At 44.2% G+C, this 18,268-nt stretch overlaps 1 protein-coding gene across 3 annotated transcripts in view; it reads left to right on the top strand.

Annotated features, from left to right (window-relative positions):
• The first annotated feature begins 7,642 nt into the window (after positions 1–7,642).
• Positions 7,643–18,268, top strand: part of UXS1 (UDP-glucuronate decarboxylase 1) — a 66,950-nt gene continuing 56,324 nt past the window's right edge. For all 3 annotated transcript variants that reach the window (XM_075711442.1, XM_075711438.1, XM_075711448.1), the window contains exon 1: positions 7,643–7,739. In XM_075711442.1, coding sequence (XP_075567557.1) covers positions 7,643–7,739 — 97 coding nt within the window. The remainder of the gene's footprint in view (positions 7,740–18,268) is intronic.

Genomic DNA, 18,268 nt, shown 5'->3' with positions numbered 1-18,268 from the left:
CCAGTAAGGTCATATGGGATTGTCCAGGCCTGGCCTAATCAACCTGGCTTAACTGCCTAGTGTGATGCCCATGATATATGTAAACTTGTTCTTTTATAAAACCTTCCCATGGAAACACTGGCATAACATGAAAAGATACATTTCTGATAATTATTTTTGATCTAATAATGCAAATGCTGTACACATTAGACCTTCACTGTTTTTTGTTGGTTGCTTTTAATAAGCACTGCAGCAATAAGTCTTCAGTGCCAATGAGAGGCACAAGGTAAAAGTGTGCACGTAACAATTGTCACATTTTTTTCCACAAGTAAGTTTCATACTCAAAAGTTCACATTGCTTTTACGTGATTTGGAAATCTGCAGAGTATTGCTTTCACCAGCAGTGAATTTATACTCTGTATAACAAGAAAATTCAAGGGTTCTTTTGTTAGGTTTGGTTGGTTCCTTGTTGGGCTGCAACACAATTTCAAAATTCATTTAACAGGTATTCACTGGAGGAATTTACTGTTCATGTAAGACCATAATTCAACTTTAGAAGGCAGCAATGAAAGTTTATTTGGTTAAATCTCATTAGCTACTGCAAAACTTATCTGGAAATTCCTAATCCTCCTTACTTCAAAACACAAATTTGATACTGTAAATTACCTTGACCATAGGCTATAATTCTAAAGCCTGTAATTGCAAAAAGAGAGTAAGGTTACACAGAAGGCTGTTCCTTAGTGTCTTTACTTACATGAATATTTCTGTTGAGGTAACTAAAGCCAATTTATACAAAGGTACCTGCACTCGCCTGGTTTTGTATCTATTCAGCTGTACCCAGGATAAGAACTAAAGCCCACAGCTAAGCAAAATACGTGGATCTGTGCTTTTGTTTGCTTTGTAAACACAGAATCACAGAACGGTTGACTTTGGTAGTCACCTCTGGAGATCATCTGGTCCAATCCTCCTGCTGAGGCAGGGCCACCTACAGCCAGTTGCCCAGAACCATGTCCAGACAGCTTTTGAATATCTCCAGGGAAGGAGACTCCATAACCTCTCTGGGCAATCTGTGCCAGTGCTGGGTCACCGTCACAGTAAAAAAGTGTTTCCTGATGTTCAGAGGGAACCTCCTGTGTTTCAGTTTGTTCCCATTGCCTCTGGTCCTGTCAGTGGGCACCACTGAAAGAAGCCTGGCTCCATCTTCTTCACACCTTCCCTTCTAGTATTTATACAGATGGATGAGATCCCTCCTGAGCCTTCTCTTCTCCAGGCTGAACAGTCCCAGCTCTCTCGGCCTGTCTTCATAGGAGAGATGCTCCAGTTCCTTCATCATCTCCATGGCCCTTCATTGTACTCTCTCCAGTATGTCCATGTCTCTCTTCTACTGGGAGCTGAGAGCTGGACCCAGCATCCCAGGTGTGGCCTCACCAGTGCTGAGTAGAGGGGAAGAATCACGTCCCTCGACCTGCTGGCAGTACTTTTCCTAACAGAACCCAGGATACCATTAGCTTTCTTCACCATAAGAGCACATGGCTGGCTTTTGTTCAGCTTGGTGTCCAGGACCTCCAAGTCCTCTCTATCTGGTTGGCCCCCAGCATGTACTGATGCCTGGGATTTTTCCTCCCCAGGTGCAGGACTTTGCTCTTATCCTTGCTGAACTTCATGAGGTTTCTGTTAGCCCATCTCTCCAGCCTGTCGAGGTCTCTCTGGCATATCAGCCACTCCTCCTGGTTTGGTGTCATCTGCAAACTTGCTGAGGGTACACCCTGCCCCATCATTCAGGTGAGCCTGCTACATGAGGCTGTTCAGTTTGCAGCTGTCCCAGAGCCCTCATCATAAGGCCATGGGCCATCATAGCTATGGACCACATAAACTTAATAATGTTTCTATGTTACATTTCCAGAAATGTGTGAGTGTATGTGTTCTCTCTGTCATTCATCTAACCTCTCTGACACTACAGCTGAGGAAATTTGTGGAAGAGGAATAATATCAAACATCAGTAGGAAATTTGTGCACTCCAAACACATTTCAACTGGGCTGTGATATAGACTCTTCTCAGCAGTGTCTTTCTGTAAATTCAGCTATACAATTTCTCTAACACCTTTAATGACCTTGTTTACTTTCTGCTTTATTGACAGCATTAGAGTAGTTGAACAGCACTAAGAATCTTTTCTGCCTCAGAGGAAAAACACCAATAGATCTATCTACACTGCAGAGCAGATGTGCTCTCCAGCACCTTGCAGTCCTGCTCCTCCGGTTACTCAGAGCATCAGCCCCTTATTCACAATTAAGCTGATAATCCTCACATGGGGATGTCCTGGTTTCGACTGGGATAGAGTTAATTTTCTTCCTAGCAGCAGGCATAGTGCTGTGTTTTGGGTTTAGTAGGAGAAGAATGTTGATAACATGCTGATGTTTTTAGTTGTTGCTGAGTACTGCTTATGCTAGTCAAGGACTTTTTCAGCTTCCCATGCTCTGCCAGGCGCACAAGAAACTGGGAGGGGGCACAGCCAGAATAGTTGATCCAAACTGACCAAAGGGCTATTCCATACCATATGACGTCATGCTCAGTATATAAACTGGGGGGGGGTTGGCCGGGGAGCAGCGATCGCTGCTCGGGAACTGTCTGGGTATCGGTCGGCGGGTGGTGAGCAATTGCATTGTGCATCACTTGCTTCGTGTATCATTATTATTATTATCATTATTATACTGTTACTATTAGCATTACTATTTTACTTTATTTCAATTATTAAACTGTTCTTATCTCAACCCAGGAGTGTTTCTCACTCTTACTCCTCCAATTCTCTCCCCCATCCCATCGGGGTAGGGGGAGTGAGCGAGCGGCTGTGTGGTGCTTAGTTGCTGGCTGGGGCTAAACCACGACAGGGGGTAACACAAAAACACTATCACTGAGGTGGCTTGTGAACCATCTGCCTGAGGCTTGCATGAGGAAAGGAGAAGCAGACCTTTTATATGGCATACCGCTAAAATGGCTAAAGTCACATCCAGCTAGCATTATTGCAAGTAAAGGTGCAGAATAAAAGTGGCTTCCCTGTTTCTAGTGCTGCAGTGGCCAGCACAGACTTCCAGCATAAGCCCCAAGTGGGTTTTCTTAACAAAGAGCAGTCCTCAGCCACTACATCACATACATATTACATGCATATACATCCTTGGCCCACCCCAAGATAGGTTTATTCTTGTTCACTTTCTGGGGGCAGTGTTATACTGGGAAAGAGAGGCATATAGTTACGACTGTTCTGTACTATCGTACAAAGAAGGCATGGCCTTCTTTGGTACTAATTCCAGCATGATCTGGACTGAATCCAACCCAAAATAGATCCACTCAAAGTCACTACTTCCCAAGTGCTGTAGGGAGAACGATGCCAATTAAAAAGCTCCAAAGGGCTTGGGGAAGTTATATGCAAAACAGCAGTGAATGAATAACTTACTTGCTGACCTAGCCTAATAAACTAGCTTCTTTGATGGATGATAAAAGAACTTTGAGGAACAGTGGTTTTAACTGCTTACAAGTTTTTATAATCAGTAATTTAGCCACTATCTCTGCTATTTCATTCAGACCCAATTACCAGAGAATCTTGCATGTGGCCTTCTGCACTTTTGGAATAGATATAGTGCCTTAAAATCTTTTTCCAGCTTTGAAAATGTACAGGGCTGTCTTCAGTTACCTCAGGGGAAAAATGTGCCATGAAGAACAAGTACTTTATGTAGGTAATGCTATCAGTCAATTTAGGAATGTTGCTTGACTTTTTTTTAATCTAGTCAGTATATCAAATTCAAGCCTGGAGCCTGAAGCAAATTTTCTGACTATCATTGTGTGTTGTGTTTCTACCAGGAGCCTCAAATTTACAGAATGGAATCTTGGGATTACTCCTACATGATACATAATGAAACTGGTTAACAAAATAGATGGACTGCACTGTAGTTTGAAATACAATAATTTTCTTATATAATTTATTCTTTGCAAATAGCTGTCTAAATCACTAAATGATTCACCTAATTTCTGCAAATTTGTATTTAAGTAGTCATTTTCATACTATGCTTTGACACCTGCTTGTTTGTTCATTCACTGAATGATCTGTCTCTTAATTTGTATGTTTTCAAAGTCTGGGATTGTCTCAGTTCTGCATTCATGTAATACTTAGGACAGTTGTGATCCAGTTGTATTTGAAACTGTTTATTGCCATCACCATCCAAATAACAAATAATAACTGTCTGAAGCACTTAGCAGCTTTCTTTTTCTTTTGAGATGTTAATATTAAGAGAATTGGTTCTGTTCCCAGAACTGCATGTTCTCTTTTCATTAGTCTTACAAAAAACACACAAATCCTCAAACTTCTAACTTTCCCTGAAAAGAAACACTGCTAGTTTCAACTCTTTTTTTTTGGTCTGAGTTCCCCTCCCCGCCATGATTTGCTGTTAAAAGTAGAGTTCACAAAAAAAAGATTCACGTTGCAATCTTTTTTGAAAAAAAAAAACCCTGTTTTCACATTTTTACTATCTGTGCATACATGAATGCCATTAGATTTTCAAGATTATCTAGGGCTTTGTATGACTGAGTGGGTGTGCTTATGCAGTACAACAGTATTACTCCACAGAATCATCTGTAGATTTCTTAGAGGAGGATCAAGGTACCAGAACAATTCCTCCCCACTAAGTATCACTAGCTGCAGGATGCAGCTGAATGGTGAGGAAGGGCACACGTAGCTGTGCACCTCTGTGTTACTTTCTTGGCCACATTCAGCCTTAACTAACTTAGAGACCAAAGTTACAAGAGGTGATAGTAGTGTGGTGGTAATGGCTTGGTTTTATTTTTGCATTTTTTCAGTGCTTTGCAACTCATTTCCTTATCTTGTACACAGCAGTTCTCTCTGCTCAGGTCCCAGTGCCCAGGGTCCACTTCTGTCTCCTGGATCATACAGTGGAATGTCATGCAGAAACATGACAGAAAGACAAGATCTTCCCTGTATTTCCACATGGCAGAAGAGTCTCCCTCATGCAGCATCATGTGGAAATTGTGCAAATTGTGGCAGTTGCTTTTTTTTTTTTTTTTGCTGATTCTGGAACAACAGCTGGGTAGTTGCATGGTTTGATCTGGTATCAAGGAATACTTTGTTGCTGTGAATTCTAAGTTCATACTGGTTGTTCATGTACATACAGCTGCACATTCACATTTTTAATCATTAAAAAAAAATTCATCATTTAAAAACCCCTATCATGTTACAGGCTGTAGTTTAGTGAAAAAAAAATCAAAATGCTCTCACAAAGCACTTTGAGAACTAAAGTTGAAAACTGCAGTGCAGGAGACAGGGTATATTGCCTGCAGACAAGCCCAGGGAGGATTGCCATTAGCTGAGGTCACGCTATCAGCCTGATTAAGATAATGACCTAAAGGCAGATGGATGCCTGCTTCCTGATCTATAGCACGCACCTAAGAGTCAGCACTCAAAACTGTATCATCCCTCAGTCTTTCTCTCAGCACATTTAGCAGCCACTACGTACCAGAACCTCCGCGATTGGTGCCAGTCCTTGGCACAAGGTTGTGAATGTGACCAGCTGTATCCTGAAATAAGTGTCCCTGCTGTTGGCCATCATGCGCCTGGAGAACTTTATCGTACTTATAAGGTACATGCCTATAGTTGTAGTTGAGATATGAAAGACTTATGCTCACCCTCCTGCAGTTAGGCTAGCCATGCTCTGGCTCACTTGGAGAATGACATGAACACAGCTGGCCCCGGTGTCATGTGTGACAAACAGCTGGACCTGCAGAAAGCACGGTCAGGCTGCCTCCCATGGGGTTTGAGTCTCCTCCACCATGAAGTTCCATAAAGCATCCTGCTCCTTTGCTCTCCTTTTCCCATCTTCACGGATTGCAGCCTGTCTCAACATGTTTCTGCAGCAAAATTGGCCTGAACATTGAGCCTGATGCCAAGCAAGGTGCCTTAGGCAGGCAGCTTGATTGAGTCACAATTATGCAGCCTAGCTTAGGGCAGGGCAACTCTTAAAAAGTGTCTTGCCTACCCCTAAAGGCTTGTGGAATCGGTATTGTGCATGCAGGTACCATTATGGAAAATCCTGACTGAAAACAATGGGAGTTTGAGGTGCAGGGAGGGAATAACACTCCTGTAATATACTCTAGCTTTCATGCAGTGCTGTTCAGCTATAGCTTTTTGATGGTCAAATTTACTCCTGGTATAAAATTCTGTTACTATTTGCGTAACAAATTTGGTGCTAGCTTGTGTTTTAAATGGTAATATTTTTCTTTCCTTTTCTCCACATAGCTACAAGCAGTGGAATTAACAGGCAAGTAAAGTACATCAAATACAAATCAAAGGAAACAAAAGTCAAGAGGAAAGGAGTGGCCTTACAATCAAAGCACAGGGTAAGGAGTTAGGAAATTTCAATTCTCAAGGCTTCCTGAATAAAGTCTCTTCGCCTCTCTGGGCCGCAGGGGGATATTCTTAATCACTCTGAACAGCATCTTACTGCACTTACCTGTCTGAGACTCACACATTTGACGGACTTTACTGCTCGTAATAAGGAAGGGTTAACTCTTGTTAACTGTGTGGGTCTCCGTTTGACTGAGGTCTAGTTTCTTCGGTGTAAACAAGCTGTATTTCTATACTGAAATTAAATGATCAGATCTAGACATTTAATTCAAGAACACTTGCTCTCGCAGTCTTCATCCGTGGGAGACGAGTGTGAGAAAGAATATCCCTTAGAAACAGTGTGAAGGCCATACTACTCAGGGGGAAGGTTGGGTTGTGGAGGGAGTTCCCTTCAGATTAAGTGGGTGTATTTTACTGGCAGAAGAACATGTTTTGACACGAGGAGGGTGCCTGGTTCCAGGCAAATACGAAGCTGCAGTCTGCAACAGGCCACGAGGACTCCGGATAGAAGGTGCAGTAGAAATGTAAACCATTTTAAGGTAACTGCAATCTCGTTATCCTAAACATAGGCAAATCCATAAACTCTTACTTTAGGGGGAAAAAAAAATCCCCAGTTTTTTCATTTACCGTGGCAAAGGGATGAGTGCAGGATAGAAAGCACATTGGGGATGAGGGAAATGGTACTTTCAAAATACTGGGCAGTGAAGGAGACAGCGTGACACACATTTTGTCTGCGTGTGTGCCCATGTCTGTCTGTCTGTCTGTCTGTCCGTCCGCCCGTCCCGGCAGCTCACCCTGAACCAAGGGCCACCACGGCGGGAGGCAACAGGCGACCAAGACGGCCACGCCGAAGCGGCCTGAAAGGCCAGGCCAGGGGCAGGGGGAGGCTGCGGGCGCTCTTCCTTTCCCTCAGGCACGCTCGGTGCGGGAGGCGGGCACCTTCCAGCCAGCCTCTACCCCAGAGCCCCTCGCTTGTTCGGAAAGACGGACGGACGGACGGACTGGAGGACGGACGTGGCCGGCGGCCGCACCGCCCCGCGCATGCGCCGCGGCCGATCGCATCCAGAGCGGGCGGGCGCCACTGCGCCTGCGCGGACGGTTCCCGGGCAGCGCGGGGGGGGGAGCCGAGCCGAGCCGAGCCGAGCCGAGCCGAGCCGAGCCGAGCCGAGCCGAGCCGAGCCGAGCCGAGCGGTGGGTGGCCGCGCGCGCGAGGCCGGTGGCGTGGCCGGCCGTGCAGGCGCCCGGCTGCCGCTGGGCATGGTGTGCAAGGGGCCGCTGCTGCGCCTGCTGACCGCCATCAACCGGAGGAGGATGAAGCTGCTGGTGGGGCTCGCCTTCGTCGCCTATGTCGCCTGTGAGTGAGCGGGGCTGGGAGCGGGGCTGGCCCGGCCATTCATTCCCCGCTGGCCGGGTGCTTCCCCCCTCCGCCCCCGGCCCGCCGTGCCCTCCGCCGCCGGCGAGGAGGTGGCGGCGGCGGCGGTTCCTCCCGCGCCCCGTTGCGCTACCCGGTTGCGAGGCGCCGCGGCGCGGCCGCTCCGGCCCCGGCGGGGAGGGGGGCTCCCCGCCGCCCCCCGCGTCTCTGGGCGGCGGGGCCGAGGGCTTCCTCCCTTTGCCCGCCCCGCTGAAACTTTCCGAAGTGCGGCGGGCAGCCGGCTAGGCCGTGGCGGAGGGGGCCGCCGGGCGGGCCGTGCCGGGGGTCCCCGTCGGGCATCGTTCCCCTGCCGCATCCCGCGGCGACGACACACACACACACACACACACACACCCCCCGCCGCCATACCCCCTCGGCGGCCTTTGGGTGCGACCGCCGGGGGTGGCGTTGGCACCGCTTCCTCCGGGGGCGGGCGGCCTCGCTGCCCCCCGGGAAGGGGCTCTCCGGGGCCGGCCGGCGGCAGGCAGGCGGCCTTGGGGCCGAGCCCAGGCGTGAGGCGGGGCGGCGGGGCCGTGAGGGGAGGCCGGGGGGGAGCCGTGGGGGCGAGACGTGGCTCCGGGAGCAGGCGGTTCCGCAGCCGCTCCTCAGCCCGCTCTTTGTTGGGCTTAACCTGGCGGTGGCTGGGTCAGGTGAGGCTGCGAGGAAGTTTTCCGGGGCAGGCCTTGGTGTCTGGTTTTTGTAAAACCCTCTGATTGTCCTTTGGGGGGGGGTGGGGGCTAAATAAATGTTTGTTTATTAGCTCAGCACCTAGCTGGAGTCGCCTGAAGCGACACACGGAGGTATTTGGGAAAAATCTTAGAATAAGCACTTAGAATAAGCATAAGTCAGGGTATTTTATGACTTCAGTTATTAGGCGTGAGTCAAATAGAGTCTCGGATTTATGACATGTTCCTGTCAGCTCTCTTCCCTTTCTTGTCCAGATTTCTCTGCTGCATGTTTCATATTCACTTTATTTGATGTTAGCCTGTTCTGTTTTTAGACTTGGGTAGATTTTATGTGGATGGAACACCCTGAGGAAGGATCTTTGAAGCCTTGTCAGCTTAGCTAGGGACCAGTAATTCTCTTGATGCCCCAAAACACACATAGGTGAGCTAGCTTTGGGGCTGGGTGTGTGCATCAGATTTAGGATCCTCCCTTTGCATCTGGGAGGGTGGAAAGGTACAACTCAAGTTGTACCTTTTGGCAGAAGTGGTGGTGTTTCCTACCCCAGAAACACAACATTGGAATTCCCTTTACTACCATATGTTACAGTGTTTGCAGGACCTCGTTATTTAGATACTGCTGTTATCGTTTAAATTATGTGCCAGCTCTGACTCTTAGGGCAGTTTGTTTGCCCAAGAGACGTCAGGTTCTGTGCATACTGAAGCGGGGACAGCTTAATGTCTGTTCTTATTTTGAAAGGGCTTGGTGTTTTGCCAGGAATTATACTTAATTTTGAAAACAAAGTTACTAGGCTGCTGTTAAAATACTGGAATTGAGTGGCAATTGACATGGTAATTGGGACCTGGCTATTGATTAGATTCTATGGACAGTAGTTGGTGTTTGCTGTCTGGCTTTGTGGGTAAAAGTTAGCCTTAAGGAAGGGAAGAATGCCATATGATTTTTGCTGTCTGGGCTGTAAGTCATAGAAGTCTTCTCACCGCTTGTTTCTGGTCATTCTTTGGGATTCAGAAAAAATGGAGGAGGAGAGGGACTGCAGATCAATGTTGCAAAAAGTAGCTTAAAAAAGGAATAGGTTGGTGTCTGATGGGAGTATGACTAATGGTCAAAAGTAGTGGAATCATTACTTACGGCTCTGGTGTCTTCAATAGAGTATTATATGCTAGCAGATGCCACTGGTCTAATGGATTCTAGAGAGACCATTTTTTGTTTTCTTTTCTGTGGAAGTGATTATGATCCCATCCCCCTGTCCTAAAAGTGCACTCCTTGCAATATTACTGAATCATCACTGTGCTCTGGTTGCAGTCAGATAATGCCAGACTAAAATAGCACAGAATCTGAGAAAACTGAGCTGCTGGTGTAGGTGTATGTGCTGGCACTTCTTGCATTCCTTCTTTCTCAAGTACTCTCCAAATGACTTAAGTGTTTTCAGGCTGTGCACCTCCTTTCCGTGAATTTCCATTCAGTGTTGGTGCATAGGGAATCGGATTTGGAGCACATTATGTTACAGGGAATGAAGTGCTTGGCAAGTACTTTTTTTTTTTTTTTTATGAACTAGGAGGTGGGACTTTTTTGATAGTGTCATTTTGTCAGTTTGTGTGTGAAACCCCAAGGGAATGTTTAGGGAATATCTTTTCTAAAAGTGTCTTATTTCATAAAAAGCTTCTGCCTTTGAATGCAAACTTGTTACATACGTGCCTGAAGAACTTCTTTATGAGAGTTTGCAAACCAGAGGACGAGTTTTAGAGGCGGTTGAAAGGCTGTCAGCTATCTCACTCTCAAGAGTTGTTGAGTGGCTCTCTTGGGAGTTTCACAGCGCAAGGTGTTAGATGGCTAGGCTGGCCTAGGTATCCTTGCTCCACATCTCCCATTTCCCACCAGCATCCACCACGTACAAGGACTTAAATTTCTGTGCTGCGCACCAGGTAAAGGAACCGGTACTAAGATCACCTTTTCAGGTGGGTATTTAGATGGTATTCAGACAGCTGTTTTGGCCCAACTGAGGAGGCTGTGCAGTGGTGAAACGGGCAGCTGGGAGTGCTGTTGGCAGCGTTGCCATCGCACGCTTTGCAGGTCTGCAATTAGTGTCTCGCGTAAGGATGTTGACGTTAGTTAAAGTACCACCGTGACGTGAGGTGCACGGTCAGACTTATGTTAAAGATACCTAGAACTTTTTTTGTGGATGTCACTGGTTTCCTTAGTGGCACTCAGAGTAAGAAGGATCCTTACTTTACATCTGGCTTTGAATTAAAGTAATATTTGATGCCTCATTTCTATAAATCTGATTTCTGTTAATTTAAAAAAAAATAGTTATTCCTTTGAAACAGTATGCTATGCAGAGTTTGTGTATATAAAAATAGAACTCCAAAGTGAGCATTTCTATGCAGCAGGCAGTTAAAAGCTGTTGTAACTTAAGTGACTGTTCCCTGGCAAAACTGAAGTGAACAGTTTAACTAACAGTTACATTTACGTTATCTGTGGGCCCTAGGTGAAAAGGATGATTTTGTTCCCCATCGCCCAAGTGATGAATCTGGAGATAGTACAGCTAGCAAGCTGTCAAAATCACTATGTAATCTGGTGGAATGCTACTCAGCTTTATTTTCTTTTTTAAAATATTTTTCAGAATTAGCTTAGTTGACTCACTTGCAGTGCTCTCTCCTTTTGTGAACATTGCATGGCTATACTGTGCTACATATAATGGGAAGCCTTGCCCAAAGGTTGAATTTTTGTTGCCCCTTTTAGAGGGACAAAGTCTTCTGCTACAGTTTTTCTCTGATTTAACTCCCAGCAAGATAGTAGGAGTGCTAGTGCTAACCAAAGCAGGGGTGAGCATTTGGAGGTGGACTGAAACAAATCCTTTCAGTCATGGGCTGCACTTGCATCATCTTGAAGCCGTTGGAAACCACAGCTTAAGAACATGAGGTGATTATAACACAAGTGTAGTGGATTTAATTGATTTTTCTTGTCTGTAGACAGGTCATAAAACAGCAACCAGTTAAATAGATATTATTTTAAAAAAAAAAAGTCCAGTGTCACCACAACATGAGTAACTTATATACAGGCTGAGAGTTTTGTTTTGTTTTTAAAAAGCCCACCTGTTTGTGGGTTTGTATGTCAATACACAGACACCTTAACTCATTCCCTTCAAAGTTTTACATGTTTATTGAGCTTTATATGGACATACTGAGATGCTTCAGTGAGGCTGTCTTTGCAGAGTCAGGACCTTGTTTATGTTGTTGGAAATAAACTGTGAAATCTTGTAGCCAGGATTTAAGACCAGAACTTGTCAATCTGTGTGGTTTGCTTTAATCTTGATGCTACTGTAAATAATCTACTGATGTCTTGGTATAACAAGGGAGTTGCATGCTCTTTATTTTCATTAAGTTAAGAGCTCTATTTCTGGTAAAGTAGAACAGTTGTCTTTGCTCATTTGTAGATCAAATAGTTCACGGGAAGTATATCAGTAGCCTTGTTCCTTTTCCAAGCGAAAAAAGAAGGAATAGTACAGTGCTGCCATGAGATCCAAGCTTAAGACCTTGTTACCTTTCTAGGATAAATTACAGCACAGCTACTGAAACAACTTAAAAGCAAAATGTCAAACTAATGTGAGGGAAGTACATTCTGCAGCGTAGTGGCTTGACTTCTCACAGCATTGTTAGTTTCCATGGTTGCTATCCTTTGTTTTACAAGGTTAGCCATTTGCTTTTGTCAGATTTCCATAATCTAGGAAGAATGTAATGTGCTTTTCTCAGAATATCAAGGTGTGAGCAAGCTTTTCAGTTTGAATCTTACCAGCCCTTTGCCTGTTGCTTGTCTTGCATGTGTTCAAAACAAAAGTTAAATGCTACTTAAAGTTCTGATAAGCTTTTACTTTCACTTTTCATAATAGAAAAATAGCTGCAAATTTGGTTCCGTCCTATTGTTTCAGGCTAGCTGTCTGAAAGTTATTCAGCACTACTGTGGAGAATACCAGAACTCTTCCTTCCCCAGCTGTTTTACAACTAGACAGCAGGATTGACTGGCCATGGAAGAGATAGAAATGGTCTGATGTGACATCAGGCTCGCCTGCTTTTTGTGTCAGCATGCCATGGATTCTACACCAAAAAAAACCCAAACCAAAAACATTTGCTTGCTGGCTTCGTGTCCTGCAGAGCTGCCTTTCATCTGTGGTTTATGCAAATAAGTCTACTGTCTTCAACAGCTTCCCGTTTCCCTGTTCCATCAGGCTTCCAACTAGCCGTAGCTGTGGAGCTTATGAAAATTTGTTCATGCTTCAGCTGAGTTTGTAAGGGATAGATGGAATCCAGCTCTGCTTTGCTAGCCATGATGTTTTAAACCAATTTTTTGGCATCCTGGAGAAATTCACCCTTACAGTTCACAGCTTATCTCTATTTAATATTTGTCTTTAATATTTTATCTCCACGTAGTGTTGTCTTTTCTGTGGCATGTGCAGGAGGTGGTGCTGTCATCATTCTATCTAAGGACAAACACTCACTTCCTTTCCCCTCTGTGTTTTTGCAAAGGAGAAGTGTTTCCCTATCATTTATATTGCTTGTTTCTTTTCTGTAAGGTTGGTTGACCAAAGCAGAGTTTAGTTGAAACTGGTAGTTTTCAACTTCTTGTTCATGGACCCTAGGGAGGGAGAGGTGGGGCTTACTGCATCAACTTACCTGAAGAGGTTTGTAAAAGGTAACTGGGAAAAGTGAGTTTGTTTGAGTTACAGTGCTGACCATTGGCACATGCTGTGAGTCTGCTGAAAACAATCTTAGTGGCCAACAAACTTAAAAAAATGCTGAAAATAATCTATTTGAGTCATGACCCCTCATTTGGTTGCCACCCTAATTTGAGTCATGTTCCCTTGGGTGGCTGCTCAGTTTCTGGGGTTTGACATGCATGCTGGTGTATCATCTTTATCTTGGGAGCATGGAATATTTTCTGTCTGTCATGGTTTAGCCCCAGCCAGCAGCTAAGCACCGTGCAGCCACTCGCTCACTCCCCCTACCCCGATGGGATGGGGGAGAGAATCAGAGGAGTAAGAGTGAGAAACACTCCTGGGTTGAGATAAGAACAGTTTAATAATTGAAATAAAATGAAATGGTAATGATAATAATAACAATATAATAATGATAATATACAAAGCAGGTGATGCACAGTGCAATTGCTCACCACCTGCTGACTGATACCCAGACAGTTCCTGAGCAGCGATAGCTGCTCCCCGGCCAACACCCCCCCCCCCCCCCCCCCCCCCCAGTTTATACACTGAGCATGATGTCATATGGTATGGAATAGCCCTTTGGTCAGTTTGGATCAACTATTCTGGCTGTGCCCCCTCCCAGTTTCTTGTGCCCCTGGCAGAGCATGGGAAGCTGAAAAGTCCTTGACTGGCATAAGCAGTACTTAGCAACAACTAAACTGTCAGTGTGTTATCAACATTCTTCTCCTACTAAATCCAAAACACAGCACTATGCCTGCTACTAGGAAGAAAATTAACCCTATCCCAGCTGAAACCAGGACATGCCTCTCTGAATTTCTTGTAAAATGTCCCACAGTTCTGCTAGCCACGTCTGGGAAACAAAGGGAAGGTCAAGGGCTAAATTAAAGAAGATAGTGCCCCCTCCTTTTTTTTAATTAAAAGGCGTTTGAAAAATCAGGGCTGCCATCTAGATTGGGGAAGGCATGATTTGTGTAAAACTGCATATGATGTATTCCAGGTATTGAGTTAATAGTTCTGCCACTTTCTCTTTCCTTGACTTAAAATAGGGAGATGTGTGGCCCTAACAGCAGCATGTACAGGTCTGTTGGCTTAGAAGGTTTCTGCTGGTTTCTTTAACCTGCTGTGTTGCTTTAAAGCAAAGGGAGAAAATGCTTTTCTCAACAAATTTTGTGCATTTTAATTGTGTAGATCAGATTTATCTGGAGATAGATGTCACTTCATAGTTTTTTTTCATCATCTGCTGCTGTTTAAGGAAAGACACAGTTCTTTCTCAGTTTTTAAGTGAAAAGGGGACACAGGGATGTTAGCAATTTAGATTGCTTAGCTTTCACATTGCCAAAATTATTTTGACCCGATTCAGAATGTAATTATTACATAGTACTCCAGTTAGGTCAAAGTCCTTCTGTTGTTTCCCTTGGGAATTCAAACCTTTTGTAGGCAGTCAACATATTTGCAAACCACTTTGTTTCAAGCCAGTAAATTCAAAGCTAGGAAGTTTTATGATGTCCAGGCACACCCAAGTAAATGCGGTGATGAAAATCGAAGATCCTATTTGCAACTTCATAACTGTGATGCATTACGTGCATTCTGTTTTTTTGTTGTAAATATTGGATAGGTCTTTTCTCTTTGTAGTATCAACAATTGGAGTGCATTACCTTACTTGTGGCAAAATGCAAAGGACAGACAAAAAATGGATGAGTAGTGGTAAGGAATGATATACTAAAGATATGAGGTAGGAAGGAGTAGAAACACTGAACAAAGAACTGGAAAAAAGACTTGAGTTGGAAAGAATTTGCTGTCTGGGAAATGAAGAACAGAACTCAGTCATAAAGTGATGATGCTAACTGAAATGTTAGAATAAGTATTCATGGTTAGCTTCCCATCCAGTATGAAGCTTCATTAACTCTTGTAAAGAAAGAAAATTTGCATAACGTTCTATCTCACAGCTGTAGGAGTGTAACAGTTTGCAAAAGTTTAAGTATTCGTTGTTAAGAGAAGGTACAAAAACGTTGTCCTGGTGACTATGTTGCCTTTGTTTTGCTAGGTGATGGCTAGCTGAGGGATTGACATAGAGTGGTAGTGTTATCCAGGTTGAAGAGAGAGTATCTTCGCCTTCAGAAAACACTGTATCCTGGTGTCTAGGGTACTTCCCGTGTGGGAAAAGCTATAGTTCCTATCTGTCTTTGATTTTGGGCGGGAACTTTACTGTTGAACAAGATGTCAGTTCAGGAGGAACTGCTTGCCGTACAGATATCTGAATAGACATACCAGAGGAGTAGGTTTTAAATTTCTTTTGCTGTTCAAATTATTGTACATTCCCCAAAGGCATAAGCATAAACTTCACCCAGGAAGGTGACATTCCATAATACAAACTTATGATTAGTAATTGTATGTTGTTATCTCCACTAATATTGCAACATACTCTCATCAGTATAATAATTTTCTAAAGCAAATTAACAAGCTACTGGAATTACAGATTGGATACAATTGAGGGGGTTTTATTGTTATGGAATATAGACTATAAAATGCAGTTTGAAATGCATTGGCCGCATCATAGAATGGTTTGTGTTGGAGGGGACCTTTAAAGATCATCTAGTCCAGCCCCAATGCCATGGTCAGGGACATCTTTCACTAGATCATGTTGCTCAGAACCCCATCCAGCCTGACCCTGAACACTTCCAGGAATGGGGCATCCACAACTTCTCTAGGCAACCTGTTCCAGTGTCTCACCACTCTCATAGCAAAGAATTGCTTCCTTGTATCTAATTTAAACATACTCTTAGGTTAACACCACTGCCCCTTGTCCTATCACTACAAGCCCTGCTAAAAAGTTTCTTTTCATTGTTCTTATAGGCCCCCCTTTAAGTACTGAAAGGCCACAAAAAGGTCTCCCTGCAGCCTTCCATTCTCCAGGCTGAACAACCCCAACTCTCTCAGCCTGTCCTCGTAGGAGAGATGTTCCATTCCTCTGATCATTTCTGTGTCCCTCTTCTGGACCCGCTCCAACAGGTCCATGTCCTTCTTGTGCTGAGGGCCCCAGAGCTGGACGCAGCACTCCAGGTGGGGTCTCACCAGAGCAGAGCAGAGGGGCAGAATCACCTCCCTCGACCTGCTGGCCACGCTGCTTTTGATGCAGCCCAGGATTCGGTTGGCTTTCTGGGCTGCAAGCGCACATTGCTGGCTCATGTCCAGCTTTTCATCCACCAGCACCCCCAAGTCCTTCTCTGCAGGGCTGCTCTCACTCCATTCGTAGCCCAGTCTGTATTGATACTGGTGATTGCCCTGACCCAGGTGCAGGACCTTGCACTTGGCCTTGAACTTGATGAGGTTCATATATGCCCACTCCTTAAGCCTGTCAGGGCCCCTCTGGAGGCATACCTTCCCTCAGTGGCAGTACTCAGCTCAGTATCGTCTGCAGACTTGCTGTGGCTGCGCTCAATCCCACTCTCTGTGTCATTAATAATACTGAACAGTACTGGTCACAATACAGACCCCCGAGGGACACCATTTGTTACTGATCTCCATCTGGACATTGAGCCATTGACTGCAACTCTTTGGATGTAGCTACCCAGCCAATTCCTTGTCCATTGAGTAGTCCATGCATCAAACCCGTATCTCTCCAATTTAGTGACAAGGATGTTGTGTGGGAAATAAGTTTCCTAAAGGAAATAATAGTTTTCTTTACATTATTACATATCTAATTGAGATCTGCAAAAGAATTAAATTAGGACTTCAATTAATCTGTAATAATAAGCATTTTACAAGCTCCCTTTGCCTACTTTTTCTTTTTGTCAAGTTTTCCTCTGGAGACAAAAGCTTATTTCTACCAGGAGACTGAAGCTGCTGAGTGACTATGGAGAGTCAGATTTAAGGAGAAAAAAAAAGAAAAACCTCTTCTGAAATAGAAAGTTTGGCTGAAGCAATTCACTGCGGACATTCAGAACTTATGATTTAGCTCTAGAAATTCAGGTTATGACCATATATCAATTCACATTGTTCCTGCATGCTGTTTCTCTTGATAGCGAGCTCCATTTGAAATGAACATAATCTTGTTCTCTTTTTATTCTGAGGAGCAGAGGTTGTAAGGAGGGTGATACAGGGAAAAATTTCTGTGTTTTCAGCTAAATCTACTCAGACAAGTTTGTGTAAAATTTTCTTTAACTGAGTGTCGTCAAAATGCAAACAACAAAGCCACTGGGAAAGAAAATGGTTTTGAAAGAGATTGCATCTGGTTTTGGTACAGTTGAATCTCTATGGGCATCATGGTCTTGCCTTTTAAAACATATGTTTCAAAATGTATGTGAGGCTGAAACTAATATTGTCACTCATAATTTCAGATTATGAGTGTTTATTACCCCTGGTGCCTTGTGATAGTCTATGACTTGATTTTAATGTCATTTAAAGAGACCCAGAGAAGAGGGATTATCCTGGGGTAAAGGCACAGGCTTCCTTTGAGATCCTGGTTTTTTCCTACCTTCAGATCGTGATAGTGTTATTTTCCTGGTTCCCCAGCCTGTTGAGAATGAGGCATGCAAGATTCTCAGAGTAGTAATCTGTTTTATAGAAACCTATACAGTAAGTATTATTGCAGATGGCAGACTCAAAGGACATTCAGGTGGAAACAGATCCTGTTCCTATATTCTGAGGATCTAGAAGAATAACTCTTGCCTGCTATGAAGTGTAGCTGGTCAGAGCTAAAAGTCTGGCTGATAGATAGGGAAGTGTCCATTTAATAGTGGATGCTCAACGGCAAATTGCTTGGGATTTCTGTTGTACTTTTTCGAGTGTGACTTAACAGATTTTGTGTTTGGGTTTTACTTCATGCATGCAGGGTTGGCTTGAATCCAAAAGATAGCTCTTGGAATATTCCTTTGCCGAAAGGAGCCCAGTCATCATACTGCTCTGCATCCAGAACAACTTCAGAAAGAGTCTTCTCTAGAAAAACTAAACAAACCTTTAAATTTTCAGGAATATAAATGTATTCAGTAGAAAGAAACCCATTCTTTACTTGTCTGTGACTGATTGGCTTTTGTTTAAGGTAGTTTTGAGTAGTCTTGGAAATCTACAACAGTTTTAC

The sequence above is a fragment of the Pelecanus crispus genome, chromosome 1 (genome assembly GCF_030463565.1).
Source record: "Pelecanus crispus isolate bPelCri1 chromosome 1, bPelCri1.pri, whole genome shotgun sequence".
Lineage (NCBI taxonomy): Eukaryota > Metazoa > Chordata > Aves > Pelecaniformes > Pelecanidae > Pelecanus > Pelecanus crispus.
This window is presented reverse-complemented; position numbering and strand designations above follow the sequence as displayed.